Source organism: Eschrichtius robustus, chromosome 3, assembly GCF_028021215.1.
Source record: "Eschrichtius robustus isolate mEscRob2 chromosome 3, mEscRob2.pri, whole genome shotgun sequence".
NCBI lineage: Eukaryota > Metazoa > Chordata > Mammalia > Artiodactyla > Eschrichtiidae > Eschrichtius > Eschrichtius robustus.
In genome coordinates, this window is record NC_090826.1 from 149871711 (window position 1) to 149888169 (window position 16459).

A 16459-nucleotide genomic window follows, 5' to 3' on the forward strand; every position below is an offset into this window, starting at 1 on the left:
AGTAAATCAGCTATACGTATACATATATCACCATATCCCCTCCCTCTTGCATCTCCCTCCCACCCTCCCTATCCCACCCCTCTAAGTGGTCACAAAGCACCGAGCTGATCTCCCTGTGCTATGCAGCTGCTTCCCACTAGCTATCTATTTTACATTTGGTAGTGTATATATGTCCATGCCACTCTCTCACTTCAACCCATCTTACCCTTCCCCCTCCCTGTGTCCTCAAGTCCATTCTCTACATCTGCATCTTTATTCCTGTCCTGCCCCTAGGTTCTTCAGAACCATTTTTTTTTTAAGATTCCATATATATGTGTTAGCATACAATATTTATTTTTCTCTTTCTGACTTACTTCACTCTGCATGACAGACTCTAGGTCCATCTACCTCACGACAGATAACTCCATTTCGTTTCTTTTTATGGCTGAGTAATATTCCATTGTATATATGTGCTTCAGCTTCTTTATCCATTCATCTGTCAATGGACACTTAGGTTGCGTCCATGTCCTGGCTATTGTAAATAGAGCTGCAATGAACATTGTAGTACATGACTCTTTTTTTTTTTTTTAACATCTTTATTGGAGTATAATTGCTTTACAATCGTGTGTTAGTTTCTGCTTTATAACAAAGTGAATCAGTTATACATATACATATGTTCCCATATCTTTTCCCTCTTGCATCTCCCTCCCTCCAACCCTCCCTATCCCACCAAACTAGGTGGTCACAAAGCACCGAGCTGATCTCCCTATGTTATGAGGTTGCTTCCCACTAGCTATCTATTTTACGTTTGGTAGTGTATATATGCCCATGCCACTCTCTCACTTTGTCACAGCTTACCCTTCCCCCTCCCCATATCCTCAAGTCCATTCTCCAGTAGGTCTGTGTCTTTATTCCTGTCTTACCACTAGGTTCTTCATGACCTTTTTTTTTTTTTCCCTTAGAGTCCATATATATGTGTTAGCATACTGTATTTGTTTTTCTCTTTCTGACTTACTTCACTCTGTATGACAGACTCTAACTCCATCCACCTCACTACAAATAACTCAATTTCGTTTCTTTTTATGGCTGAGTAATATTCCATTGTATATATGTGCCACATCTTCTTTATCCATTCATCTGTCGATGGACACTTAGGTTGCTTCCATGTCATGGCTATTGTAAATAGAGCTGCAATGAACATTGTGACACATGACACTTTTTGAATTATGGTTTTCTCAGGGTATATGCCCAGTAGTGGGATTGCTGGGTCGTATGGTAGTTCTATTTTTAGTTTTTTAAGGAACCTCCATACTGTTCTCCATAGTGGCTGTATCAATTTACATTCCCACCAACAGTGCAAGAGTGTTCCCTTTTCTCCACACCCTCCCCAGCATTTATTGTTTGTAGATTTTTGATGATGGCCATTCTGACTGATGTGAGGTAATACCTCATTGCAGTTTTGATTTGCACTTCTCTAATGATTAGTGATGTTGAGCATTCTTTCATGTGTTTGTTGGCTATCTGTATATCTTCTTTGGAGAAATGTCCATTTAAGTCTTCTGCCCATTTTTGGATTGGGTTGTTTTTTGTTTTGATACTGAGCTGCATGAGCTGCTTGTAAATTTTGGAGATTAATCCTGTGTCAGTTGCTTCATTTGGAAATACTTCCTCCCATTCTGAGGGTTGTCTTTTCGTCTTGTTTATAGTTTCCTTTGCTATGCAAAAGCTTTTAAGTTTCATTAGGTCCCATTTGTTTATTTTTTTTTTATTTCCATTTCTCTAAGAGCTGGGTCAAAAAGGATCTTGCTGTGATTTATGTCATAGAGTGTTCTGCCTATGTTTTCCTCTGAGTTTCATAGTGTCTGACCTTACATTTAGGTCTTTAATCCATTTTGAGTTTATTTTTGTGTATGGTGTTAGGGAGTGTTCTACTTTCATTCTTTTACATGTAGCTGTCCAGTTTTCCCAGCACCACTTATTGAAGAGACTGTCTTTTCACCATTGTATATTCGTGCCTCCTTTATCAAAAATAAGGTGACCATATGTGCGTGGGTTTAACTCTGGGCTTTCTATCCTGTTCCATTGATCTATATTTCTGTTTTGTATCAGTACCATACTGTCTTGATTACTGTAGGTTTGTAGTATAGTCTGAAGTTAGGGAGCCTGATTCCTCCAGCTCCGTTTTTCTTTCTCAAGATTGCTTTGGCTATTCAGGGTCTTTTGTGTTTCCATACAAATTGTGAAATTTTTTGTCCTAGTTCTGTGAAAAATGCCATTAGTAATTTGATAGGGATTGCATTGAATCTGTAGATTGCTTTGGGTAGTATAGTCATTTTCACAATGTTGATTCTTCCAATCCAAGAACATGGTATATCTCTCCAGCAGTTTATATCATCTTTACTTTTTTTCATCAGTGTCTTACAGTTTTCTGCATACAGATGTTTTGCCTCCTTAGGTAGGTTTATTCCTAGGTATTTTAATCTTTTTATTGCAATGGTAAATGGGAGTGTTTCCTCAATTTTTCTCTCAGATTTTTCATCATTAGTGTACAGAAATGCAAGAGATTTCTGTGCATTAATTTTGTATCCTGCTACTTTACCAGATTCATTGATTAGCTCTAGTAGTTTTCCGGTAGTGTCTTTAGGAGTCTCTATGTATAGTATCATATCATCTGCAAACAGTGACAGCTTTACTTCTTCTTTTAGGATTTGGATTCCTTTTATTTCTTTTTCTTCTTTGATTGCTGTGGCTAAAACTTCCAAAACTATGTTGATTAATAGTGGTGAGAGTGGGTAACCTTGTCTTGTTCCTGATCTTAGTGGAAATGGTTTCAGTTTTTCACCATTGAGAATGATGTTGGCTGTGGGTTTGTCATATATGGCCTCTATTATGTTGAGGTAAGTTCCCTCTGTGCCTACTTTCTGCAGGGTTTTTATCATAAATTGGTGTTGAATTTTGTCGAAAGCTTTTTCTGCATCTACTGAGATGATCACGTGGTTTTTCTCCTTCAATTTATTAATATGGTGTATCACATTGATTGATTTGCATATATTGAAGAATCCTTGCATTCCTGGGATAAACCTCACTTGATCATGGTGTGTGACCCTTTTAATGTGCTGTTGGATTCTGTTTGCTAGTATTTTATTGAGGATTTTTGCATCTTTGTTCATTAGTGACATTGGCCTGTAGTTTTCTTTCTTTGTGACATCTTTGTCTGGTTTTGGTATCAGGGTGATGCTGGCCTCGTGGAATGAGTTTGGGAGTGTTCCTGCCTCTGCTATATTTTGGAAGAGTTTGAGAAGGATAGGTGTTAACTGTTCTCTAAATGTTTGATAGAATTCGCCTGTGAAGCCATCTGGTCCTGGCCTTTTGTTTGCTGGAAGATTTTTGATCACAGTCTCAATTTCAGTGCTTGTGATTGGTCTGTTTATATTTTCTATTTCTTCCTGGTTCAGCCTTGGAAGGTTGTGCTTTTCTAAGAATTTGTCCATTTCTTCCATGTTGTCCATTTTATTGGCAGAGTTGCTTGTAGTAATCTCTCATGATCCTTTGCATTTCTGCAGTGTCAGTTGTTACTTCTCCTTTTTCATTTCTAATTCTATTGATTTGAGTCTTCTCCCTTTTTTTCTTGATGAGTCTGGCTAATGGTTTATCAATTTTGTTTATCTTCTCAAAGAACCAGCTTTTAGTTTCATTGATTTTTGCTATTGTTTCCTTCATTTCTTTTTCATTTATTCCTGATCTGATCTTTATGATTTCTTTTCTTCTGCTAACTTGGGGTTTGTTTGTCCTTCTTTCTCTAGTTGCTTTAGGTGTGAGGTTAGGTTGTTTATTTGAGATGTTCTTGTTTCTGGAGGTAGGATTGTATTGCTGTAAACTTCCCTTTTAGAACTGCTTTTGCTGCATCCCATAGGTTTTGGGTTGTCATGTTTTCATTGTCATTTGTTTCTAGGTATTTTTTGATTTCTTCAGTGATCTCTTGGTTATTAAGTAGTGTCTTGGTTAACCTCCATGTATTTGTATTTTTTCCAGATCTTTTTCCTCTAATTGATATCTAGTCTCATAGCATTGTGGTCAGAAAAGATACTTGATACAATTTCAATTTTCTTAATTTTACCAAGGCTTGATTTGTGATCCAAGATATGATCTATCCTGGAGAATGTTCCATGAACACTTGAGAAGAAAGTGTATTCTGTTGTTTTTGGATGCAGTGTCCTATAAATATCATTAAGTCCATCTTGTTTAATGTATCATTTAAAGCTTGTCTTTCCTTATTTATTTTCATTTTGGATGATCTGTCCATTTTGACTTGGTTGTAGAAATTGAAATTTAATAACGTGTTTACATGACAATGATGTGATATAGTATGATTTGGTTTCCCTTCCTGCACAGATTTTGTTTTCTTTGATGTTTCTAGTTTTCTTTCCTGCCCCCCAAATTATATACGTTTACTAAACTTTTTATGTTATTCCAGATTATCAAGAATATCATTAACTCCTGACCTCCTTTATCTCTAAATAAGTTCTCTTCTGGAACTTCTGTTCTCTGAAGCATTCCGTATTGAATGTTTTCTATTAGTTTCCTTCCCTGCTTTCTGTATTTGGAGCCACTTTTTTTTCCTAGTTCCCATGTTGTCTTCTTTCTTGTGTTACTCCCTCATTTTGCTGATACACATCCTCAAGTAACTTCCTAAGAAAGAATATATGGGAAATAAATTTCCCAGATCTTATCTGAAGATCACATCTGAAAATGTTATTCTACCCTCAGATTTGATTGTTTAATTTAAAAAAAATGTCTTCTGTCCTATTCTTGTGTTTTTCTTTCTGCTGTTCTTATTAGGATGCATGCTGTTTTTCTTGATTGATCTTCTGTGTCTTATTTTTTTATGTCTCTTTCTGTACTATACTCTGTGAGACTTTATTTTGCCTTCTAACATTTATGTTGAATTTTTAATTGTTACTCACTTTCAGTTTACAGGAGCTCTTATTTACTTTTTCATTTGTTCTCCTATGGGTCTTCCCCACCCCCACCCCCACCCCCACCCAGCATCTTGGTTTTGTTTTATGGGTATATTATCAGTTGAGTCTTTCTGAGGATACTAACTAGGGTTTTTTTTTTTGTTTTGTTTTTGTTTTTTAAGTTCTTCTTAAGAACTTAAGAGAGAGAGTTAAACTGACTAGACTTCATATGAACTCAGGGATAATTCAGTGAATTTTGTACTTCTTTTAAGGCTTAGTTACTCAGTTCAAGAACTGTGAGTTTTTTCAGGGAGAGAAGACCAGCATGAAGGGTTAGCCTGTCTCCAGAATAAAGTCAGAGCTCCCTGATATTCTAGACCTTTTGCAGTCTGGTCTGCAGGCTCACCTCCTGCTCATTCGTCTTCCTGGCTGCCCTGTGTGTACACCAGTCTGCTCTGTGTCCTGTGCTGCCCGACCTTTGCTCATGCTGGGTCCTCTGCCTGAAATTTTCTGTTCTTCCCAGAGCCTCTTACGTTTACCAGAGGCAGGTGTCGTATTTTCAGTTCTTTATCTATTTTTGTGTCATCTGTGGCAGGTACATTTTAGGCATTCAAAATGTTTAAGTGAATTTTACTCATGCTTCCAGACGAGAGCAACTTCCACTGTGACCACTCTGAGACACAGTCCTTTACCTCCCTTGAACAGAGTTAAGCATTTCACGCCCTGTTTAGTTAGTTGTATGCAGGCCTATCTGTTCTGGTAAGTTCCCGAAGGGCATGGACCATACCTTCTCAAGCTGGATAGCCCAGGATTTTGCATTGTGCTTGATATCCAATGGGAACTTGAAGTATTTGTGCATATATGGGGAGAGACAGAGAGAAGGACTGGTTGTGTATTTTTACTAAAGGCATATTTATAAGATTAGCAGGTTTGCAGTTGCACTTCATGATGGTGCTGTTTTCTCTTCCTTTTCAGTATATCAAAGCATTCCCAAGAGTACATTAAGAGTAACTTACTGTATTACTCATCACAATAGATATGTACACAGATGTGTATCTTCAGCAAAGAGAAAGAAATTGAACAAATAAGAAGTGATAGGCACTCTGTAAATTTAGCCAGGGGTTAGAACTTTGAAGCTGTGCGTATTCGTAAAATGAATCCCTCTAGTTGAAGTCCCTGCTCAGAGTGACAGTAAGCGTAGCTTCCATTGCTAATAAATAAGTAAGTAAGCTCTTCTTTCATTTTAATTCTGCTACTTCCGACTGTGGAACCAATATTGTTGTTTTATCTGATGCTGAATCTCTGACCCTATGAGGCTCAGGTTGGCTGCAAGTGCCATAGCCCATGGGGTCAGCAGTGCCCACAGCACCACACCCAGGGGTTCTCAGTGAGGAGTCTTACTTCCAGTACACAGCTAAGCTCTGACTACTTGGAGTAAAAGGGAATTCTGAGTAGGAAATGAAGGAGCCACAGCACCCACCTTAGATTGGGGAGCCAGGTGTAGGATCCCAGGTGGCCCTGAAGGCATCTGCAGGCTGGGTGAGGGATGCAGCCGTGCTCTCCCAGCAGGAAGGGGTGGATGAGCACCCCACCACCTGGTGACCATCTGCTAGTTCCCTCTCGTGTCCACTGTCAGAGGCTCAGGTGCGTGGGGTCCATCTGGCTGAGGTAAGGTCTCTTTTGGCGGGGTGGGGAGCCACTGCTACAGCCCCTTTAGCTGTCAGCTTTCCTGGTGGTAGAAACCACCAAGCAGAGACATCACTTTTCACCAAGATTGCTCACACTGGAAGGGGCTGCAGCAGATTGTGAGGGCACAGTGAGGTAGGGACCGTCCTTTTGGACCACCAGAAAGGAACAGGTATCCAGGTACTCTGTGTAGCTGGAGCACTGCAGAGAGTCTTCTTAAAGCTGGTGGCAGCTAAGCTGCCCACTCGAATCTAAAAGCTTTCGAATGTTTGCAAGTGTTAATAAACAAACCAAATGTCGGAAAAAAGAGTAGATTATGGTATTTAGCTATTCTTCCTGCCTCTCCTTCCTCTATTCCTTCCCACGTAGACAGGAAAGGATGGTTACCCATATTGTGCATAAACTGTAAATGCTGTACTAGAACAAAATTAACCTCCCAATTAAATGAGGACGTTACATGTCACCATTATTCCACTCCACATAGTGTACATATATAAACAAAACCCCCTCCGGTTTACAACAAAAGAAGGGTCTGTATGTGTGTTCTTTCATTCCTTTTTTTGGTGGGGGGAAGGTGTGGAAGCAGTGATTATTCTGTGGAGAGGAGAGAGCCAAGCCAAAATAATGATTATATTTAAGTTCTGGATATTATTTGCTTAAGGTCTTGAAAAGAAAAGAGGGACACTTGATTTCCTGAGCACAAAAGGTATCGAAGACTTTTGATCTTTAAAAATGTGGAAAGTGGTGAGAACACGCTGAGCAGCCCAACATATCTGGCTTACTTAATCCCTGCATCACAGCCCAACATATCTGGCTTACTTAATCCCTGCATCACAAGTGAATGGTGGGCCCGTGCTCCATGAAAGAGCTCTGAAATGTGCTTTCTATGGCTCCATGATTTCAAAATTAGTAAGAAAGTTTTTGTCATTGCCAGCATCTTGATCAGGTTCTATGGAGCCCTAGCATTAGGAGGGTCTAGTCACTTCTTTACGGAGAGGAAGGCTCTCTGGTGTGTGTATTCCAGGAGGCAACCTGCTGTCCCCTTGCCTTTCTAAGAAGGCCTTCTCCTCCAAGGATCAGCAAATATTAATCAGGGTGAATTAGGTCAGTTTGTAGCTTCTGTCCCAAAGACTGACAGGGCCAAGATGCTGGATGGAGTGCAGAAGAAATTACTTTTGGATTCTCTCTGGCTCCACATTACCAGCATAATCTCACGGAGATGAAAAATTAGACTTGAGTATGTCTTATAGAAATCACTGGATTTCTGCCGAAAACGTTGGTTGGTTGGTTAAGCATGCTTCCTTTGGAGTACAGAAACCTCAGCATTTGCATTCCAAATATTCAGTTCTAAAGCTCTGTTCTTCTGTATTCCTCAGAGGGCCATTTTGGAGGGAAACAAAAATACCTGGATTGGTTATTATTTATGTCCTCATTGAATCTCAACTAATGTCTTGCCTCATGTGCCCTTTTCTTTTCTCCTTCCCCTTCTTCTTCTTCTTTTTTTTTTTTTTTAACAGATACTAATTTTGTGTTGGGGAATGCCCAGATAGTGGACTGGCCCATCGTGTACAGCAATGATGGATTTTGCAAGCTGTCTGGCTATCACAGGGCGGAAGTGATGCAAAAAAGCAGTACCTGCAGGTATTTATGTTTGGGGTTCTGTTCAACACTCTTTCATGGTATCTTTTTGGAAAAAGAAAATGGCTTACTCAGCTTGGGAATTTCCTTTCATGCAGCGTTCATTCAGGAATATTTATTGCACTATCATCTCTAGTTCACACACTGTACTGGGAAAATCAAAGAAGATCTAAAACATAGTCCCTACAACTAATGAATTTACAGTCAGTGAGATGGGAGAAAACCTAGAAAAACTCAGGAAAATCATTTTATCAATAAAATGTGAACTCAAAATTTTATGAGGTTTTAGATGGAAATTATGTGAAAGTTAGAAGATTAAATAAAATCAATGAAAATGAAATGGATGATTTTAGATGATTAAATTAATTTTAAAACATGTATGGCTGCTTTTTAAGAATAAACACCATGTTGGAGACAAGGGCCTTGTTCATAGGGCTTTTCATCAGAAAACGAGAAGAGAACCATGTCTTGCTGCCTTGCTGCTGTCACATCTCTCTCTGATCACTGACTCAAAGGCAGAAGCAAAGGGTGCTGTGCAGCTTGTGCATTTGACAGGGTTACTAACCAAGCAGCGCCCTTGGGCCGTGGCACCAGAAAAGCTCTTTTAGAGCATATTCAAGGTGTCATGCGGAGCATGTGGCCTGGACCCTGCGCTGCCCCAACAGGGTCTTGGCTCCACAGCCTTTGTCTCCTCTCACTCCTTGCCTTCCTCAGAGTCTTCTGTCTTCAGTGGTGTTCGCATGCAGTGGAATCATTTTCCTAAACCTGCTACACCCAAAAGTGAACTCATCTCCAAAGGGTGGAAAAACCCATCTGACCCAGTCATAGTCTTTGGTTCTCAGAAGTTGCATTTTCTTGGTATTAAATCAGCCAAGTAACTCATTTGGTGAAAAGTATTAAATGTTTTGAAAATATTATCATTTTCTTAACTTTTAGGTTTTTGGGATTGGGAAATGGAAAATTTAAGATTCCCTCAAGGGAGAGGGGTGGGATAGGGAGGGTGGGAGGGAGACACAAGAGGGAGGAGATATGGGGATATATGTATATGTAGAGCTGATTCACTTTGTTATAAAGCAGAAACTAACACACCATTGTAAAGCAATTATACTCTAATAAAGGTGTTAAAAAAAGAGATTCCCTCAAAGGTTTAAAAATTATGACTCAAGTATTATGATAGAATTCTCTTATATTCTTGGTGTGCTGTTATCCTCTTAATTAACTGTGTATCTGCATCTATGTCTCCATCTGTACGTGCACGTACACAATCAGAACACACTGGGAGAGTGAGCTTTGCTTTTTCGTGTGACTTGAGCAGCCTTTCCTTACCTTTCTTGCTTCGTATTGGCTATAATCAGACACTTTAAGAAAATCAGATAAGAGAACTGGATAATTTAGCCAACTTTCTTTTACACACAACTCTAAGAAACTTATTTAATTCCCTGAAGGTGTCCCTTCTCTAGAAGGAAAGTAAACATGCCTTTGTGTTAGCCACATCCCTAATTGCTCAGGAGCCTTTTGGCTTATTTCTTGCATTGCAGGCATCTGAAATCTAATGTCCAGACAAAGGAAATTTACACCTACCACTAAAAACTACAACTTGAAAAAGTACATAAGAGTAAGGAAAGCTGGGCATAATTATGACACTTCATTTATTTGAAGACTCCACTTTGCAGGGATTGGTTTTACCTTGTGAAGGAAATTGCCAGCCTATACACCATCACATATGTTGAGGTCACTTATCTAGCAAATCCATTCAGAAAGGGAAAGTGGGAGGAAGCTAAAAAGAACTTAGAGCAAAACCGGCTAAGTAAAATGGTTATAGAGCTTAAGTTTTTACCTCCTAGGAGAAAGAAATCCTCTTGTTCTCAGGCACGGCTAACTTAGTCTTGATCTATCCTTCTTTTTAAAGGTAATTCACCAAGCTCGGTTATCTGTTTTCCTGGTTTATAGATGAAGAACACAGCCCCAAAGCAGAGTACTACATGAGATGGGCACACAGGAAACCACAGATAATAGCATCTCTCAGTGGGCTGGGAAGGGACGTGATGACAAAAGTGACACAATTCATAAAGTCAATAGCTAGGGCACTTTTCTTGCAGGGTGCTGGAAATTGGAAGCTCACAGTAAGCCCACGCCTGTTCCAGTATCAAGCTGAGCATGGCGCTTGATTTGGTGGTTCAGGAATTGTGCTTGATAACTTCTGAGGTTCTTGTTAGTTCTGAAATTCTGTGATTCTATGATTCAAGTCATCAAGAAAAAGCTAAATTGCACAGTTAGGTATGTGCAGTTTTAGAAGATGGGTTGTGTATTGTTTGGGAACCCACGCCACTGCTTCTACACATTACATAAGCCTTGAGGGCTAAGCATGGCTGTCCTTCCTTGTTGGTGTCGTCTGAAGGCCTGGGGAGGGCGGGGGACATGCTTGGGGGGTCCATGGGCAGCCTTTGTTGGAGGACTGGCTTTTCCAGCCCCATTGAGGGATGGCTTCTCTCCTCTCACGTTTTGTTAGTGTCGCTCAGCCTAGTTGTTGGGAATGTTATCCCATTCCTAGAGGGAAAAACCTTGGTCTTCAGACCATATTCAGTGTGTGAACCCAAGAAAATGGACAGTCCTGGCAGCTTTCCTGCCTCTGCTGAGAACCAGTGTTAGTAGGCAGAAGCTTCTGCTATCCAGAGGTTTTCTCTAATTTTTTTTTCAGGCTGCTTATTTACCCTGTTAGTTTACTTTTCTCCAAATGTGAGGAGTGTGGAGATGTATTAGAAAGAATTTGTAGAATTTTGTCATCTTGATTTATTCAACCCAGAGCTCTTTTTTCTTTCTTAGTGGTGGGGTAGGAAAAAGAGCTGCACAGACAGTGGCTGAGTCTTCTGTTTGCTGAATCTTCTTTTCTTTCCTTAGCTACAGAATGTCTTGATGTTTAGAGCATCAAATTGCACCCTTTTTCTTGTTTGGTTGGTGACCTTTTGTGGTTTTTTTTTCCTATTCTTTTGTTTAATTTGTTAGGAATTAGAAGAGGAAAAATCTGTGGTCCAAATTTATTCTGCCATCCTTCTCAGGACGTCTCTCAGAGTTGTATTTCTAAAATGCACTTCTCATTATGTAACTCTTTTGCCTGAAACCCTCCAGTGGCCCTCCCTGCGTTGCTTTCGGGATAAAGTTTAAATGACTTCACCTGACCTGTAATGCCATGGTCTCCTCCATGATTTGACCCCTGCTTACCTCTCCATATTACCAGTTGCTAATTTTCCCCTTACTGTCTACATTCCAGACATACTGAACTGAACCGTATTCAGGTTCCAGAATTAACCTTCCTCTCACCTCTGTGCCTTTGCACATGCTTATCTTTTACCTAGAATGTTCCTTTCCCTCCTTTTCTCAGCAGATTTCCACCTGCTCTTTAGATCTCTTTTGTTCTTGCCTCTGGGAAGCCTTTTCTGACTACTCAGACAGTGCTCTGTGCCTATTCTTTGTGCTGTAATTCCTTATGTGTTGGTCATACTGTTCTCTAATCTACTGTTTTCTAGTGTGTCTCATTAGACTGTCAGTTTTGGGGGGACAGGGATGGAGTCTTGATTCCAGTTCAATCAATAAATTGTTTTTGATTGAACAAATGTCTTCATTGTGTGTGTGTGTGTGTGTTCCACAGTGCATAGCACAGTGCTGGGTATAGAGCAGGTATGTAACAGATGCTTGTAGAATAATACTTGTTCATCTAACTTGGACTGTTTGGTTGCTTTGCAGTTTTATGTACGGGGAGCTGACTGATAAAGACACCATTGAAAAGGTGCGGCAAACATTTGAGAACTATGAGATGAATTCCTTTGAAATTTTGATGTACAAGAAGAACAGTGAGTATTTAGACCATTCTGAACCATACCTTGATGTGCTTGGAAGAGTGAAATATCTCCTCTTTCTCTGTTGCTGTCTTAGGTTTTCTTTTCTCCCATCAGCTAAATGTTGTTCCTTGCAGCCAGTGTTTATGTTGGGGTAAATGGTATGGATTGATGAGTTACTGTTCTGCACAGGAGCATTTGTACTTGTCACTAACCAATTAAGACTTCTTGATCTCTTTTCTGCCCAGAGTTAGTGTTTTTCCTATTGGTTTCCTTATGTTGAGTTGTTGGCCTAAGGCACTTGTAGACTTTAAGGCTTCTTAGGTGGGGAGGGAGGAGGTGGGTTAGAATCTCTGCCCAGTTCACCTTTGTATCTATCTCCCTTTAGCACTTAGCACAGCGGGTAACACCAGTAGATGCCCAGTTAAGAGTTTCTAAATAAAATTTTGTTTCCCTGGTGACCCCAGTTTTCTGTCAGAGACAGTATTAATCAAATTAATACTGTAATCACTGTTAGTCAAAATGTATTGTTAATTTGTATTTGTTTTGTGTATAATAACTTCCACAAGTATATTAATGAAGAATCTAGGTCAATAGTTATACACAAGTGTAGAACTTGCTTTCTTTTAGCAGTTTCCTGTTGAATGGAGATTAATTGTATTGGAAGTATGGAAAGTGGGCTGTATGGAAACACAGCCATAGCAGGGCTGCAGAGGTGTTGAAGAGTGCTTTGTTTTTTTAATTTAATTTAATTTTTATTTATTTATCTACTTCTGGCTGTGCGCGGGCTTTCTCTAGTTGCATCGAGTGGGGGCTATTCTTTGTTGCGGTGAGCGGGCTTCTCATTGCAGTGGCTTCTCTTGTTGCAGAGCACGGGCTCTAGGCACGTGGGCTTCAGTAGTTGTGGCTTGTGGGCTCTAGAGCGCAGGCTCAGTAGTTGTGGCGCACGGGCTTAATTGCTCCGCGGCATGTGGGATCTTCCTGAACCAGGGATCGAACCCATGTCCCTTGCATTGGCAGGCAGATTCTTATCCACTGTGCCACCAGGGAAGCCCGAGTGCTTTGTTTTTTTTTTTAAAGCAAGGTGAATTCATTCTAACAACTTTTTTATTTATTTATTTATTTATTTATTTATTTATGGCTGTGTTGTGTCTTCGTTTCTGTGCGAGGGCTTTCTCTAGTTGTGGCAAGCGGGGGCCACTCTTCATCGCGGTGCGCGGGCCTCTCACTATCGCGGCCTCTCTTGTTGCGGAGCACAGGCTCCAGACGCGCAGGCTCAGCAATTGTGGCTCACGGGCCCAGTTGCTCCATGGCATGTGGTATCTTCCCAGACCAGGGCTCGAACCCGTGTCCCCTGCATTGGCAGGCGGATTCTTAACCACTGCGCCACCAGGGAAGCCCGAGTGCTTTGTTTTTAAAAACACTATTTGGTTGTAAGGAATCCTGTTCTTTATATGTAGCATTGAACTAAGTAGGTCATTGGTTCACTAGAACATTTCCAGAGTGGCCCAGGTGGCGCGTTAGGATAAGTGTTTATTTTGGTGGTGTTCAGGATGATATGTTTTGCTCTGGAAAGCAGTGGGCACATGTGGCTTTTATCTGGAAGCAGCTGGGACTTTTTTTTCAGTCTGGAGTGTTGGTGCAGGCAACTGAGAGGACTCTTTGCTTGGTGGCCAGTGCAGACGCTGAGCTGAGAGATTAGCTTTGGGCATCAGCAACTCTGAGAGGGTTGGTTCTGCGCTTTCACACTAGAGTTGCTGCCTTGCTCCATTTCACCTCCTCAGCTAGTAGGTCTAGTTCCTACCTCGAGACCTACCCTAGTTCCTACCCTGAGACATTTTGCCAAATAGGCCTGAGAGGAATGAGGTGAAAGACTGTGACTGGCTCTGTGCCAGCCCTTCCTCTGCGGGGGACACAACTCAAAGCAACAGCTGTTCCCAGGAGCACGCCAGCAGTGCCTTCTCATGGGAGGAGGGGCTCTGCCGTGTGCCCAGAGCTAAGGGAGTGAGTTAAAGGTTTCCCACACTGGTAGCTTTGTGTCCTGAACAGTGTGTATTTTCCCACGTCACAGAATACTAATCAGGTAGGCGTATCGCAAAGATAATGCCTTGTGTTTATATTTTGCTTCAGAGTTTTCAAGCTTCATTAGACTATGCATTTAACTTGCTCAAAGTCAACTATACATGTTGAGCATAAAAGGGAGAGAGAGGGAAACATAATTAAAACTGAATTAGTGATTCGTGATTCTACTTGCTATTCTCTTCAGTGGGCATGTACCCCAGAGTGAGTATGAGATGGCAGGGGGGGATCTGCTGTTCCCTCAGCTGCCTCGGGGGCTGAAGGCCTCGTATTGTGAGTACCTCATCGCACTGCGGGTGATTCTGGTACTTCCGGTTCTGTACATTAGGTAGACATGGCCTAGGCATGGAAGCCAGTCAGTTCAACTGATGTTTTTTATCAAAGAATTGGCATCTCTTCCCTCCCTGGAGGTTGTGGCGGGCTTATTGAGAGAGACGCATGCCAGTCTCCAGAGTGGCATGTCAGCCTGGGCATGGACTCTACTTCATGGGTGATGTGAAGGCATTCTCAAGAGCAACTGTGGTCATATGCAACTTCTACTTACCCTCTGATTTTAGAAAATACACTCTGTGGAAGGTATGACGCCACTTTATTTAAAAATGTTGAGGGAGCCCTGTGAAGTAGTCATGGCTGACGTTACGTAGCTCCATTGTATAACAAGGTAAATTCCTCACCCGAGGTCATGCAGAGCCAGGACCTGGTTTCCAGTGCTTGCTCCATGGCTGTTCTTTCCAGACCGGGTTGGTTTTAGTCGGGGCACAAGGCAGGGCCACCACATATGGTGGTGCAGGCTATACCCTGCATGGGGGCAACCAGAAACCAGTTTGCTTGCTAGGTCCTCAGTGCACACTGGCCTAGAATTGCATCTGTGCTGAGGGAGGAACTTCTCTTTCTAATTTGCACAAGGATGTCCAGTGGGCTGGCAGGGGTTTCGTCCAAGGCTAAGCCTGTACATAAAACATGAAGCAGAAATGGATGCAGATAGTGTTGGTTTCTTCGTAGGAACCAGTTCACTGTCCCCAACTCCTCCAAATCCACCCTCACCTGAGGAATTTAGAAACTTTAAGTTATTTTTTAAGCCTGGGTATTTTACAGTTGCACCAAATTCTATGTTTTTGTTAATGGCTTTTTATTGACCAACCACAGGCATACCTCAGAGATATTGTAAGTTCGGTTCCACAAATTTTTTGGTTTTCCAGTGCATGTAAAAGTTGTTATAGTGGTATACTGTAAACATAACTGTCTATTAAGTGTGCAGTAGCATTATGTCTATAAAAAACCAATGTGTATGCCTCAATTAAAATTAATTAATTAATTTTTTGCTAAAAAATGCTAATCATCATATGAGCCTTCAGTGAGTTGTAATCTTTTTGCTGTAGAGGGTTTGAAATATTGTGAGAATTACCAATTCACATTACCAAATGTGACGCAGAGACATGAAGTGAACAAATGCTGTTGGAAAAATGGCGCCGATAGACTTGCTCAATGCAGGGTTGCTACAGACCTTCAACTTGTTAAAAAAAAAATGTGTTGTCTGTGAAGCGCAATAAAGCGAGGTCTGACTATACTCTGTCAGACACTAGGCTTGCTCCTAGGAATGTGGTTACAAAAAGACAGACCCAGCCTCTGCTCCCACAGCGTTTGCAGGGGTCGGGGGCGGCATCATAGTATAGAGCTGTAAGTGTTTTGATGGTGACACCACATGGGGGGTGTCCCTTCACCCTAACTTAGGAGGTCAGGGAAGGAAGTCTTCCTAGGAGGCAGGAAATTCATGCAGAAACTGAAGGATAGTGGGGAGTTAGGCAGAGAGAAGGGCAAAGAGTATCCCAGGCTGATGAAAGGCATGTGGAGAGGGCAGTAGGGGAGAGCAGCACTGACATTTGAAGAGACCCAAAGCAGGACTCCTCAGACTTTGACAGGATATATAACATCACCTGCAAATCAAACAAAATATATATTTGTATTCAGTAGGTCGGCAGAAGGGCCCGAGATTCTGCTCCAGGTGATGCTAATGCCGCTGGTCCAAGAATCACACTCTGAGTAGCAAGGACAGAAAGCAGCTGCAGTGAAGGCTGACTTCCACGCCTACAGGGTGCATCTATAACCAGCTGGATCCCCTGCACCCAGCACAGTGCCTGACCCAGAAGGTGTTCCACCTGAACTCATGGAGTAATTAAATAAATCTGTAAATCAGTGGGTCACCAGTGTAGCTGGAGAGGTTGAGAAAGGCCCATCACGCAGCCACATTAAAGAGCTTAGAATTTGTCTTAAGAGCAGAGGCGGTGG

At 41.3% G+C, this 16459-nt stretch overlaps 1 protein-coding gene across 2 annotated transcripts in view; it reads left to right on the plus strand.

The window, feature by feature from the left end:
* Positions 1–16459, plus strand: part of KCNH1 (potassium voltage-gated channel subfamily H member 1) — a 416616-nt gene that overhangs the window by 22241 nt on the left and 377916 nt on the right. For both annotated transcript variants that reach the window (XM_068538430.1, XM_068538431.1), the window contains exons 2-3: positions 8141–8264; positions 12003–12109. In XM_068538430.1, coding sequence (XP_068394531.1) covers positions 8141–8264; positions 12003–12109 — 231 coding nt within the window. The remainder of the gene's footprint in view (positions 1–8140; positions 8265–12002; positions 12110–16459) is intronic.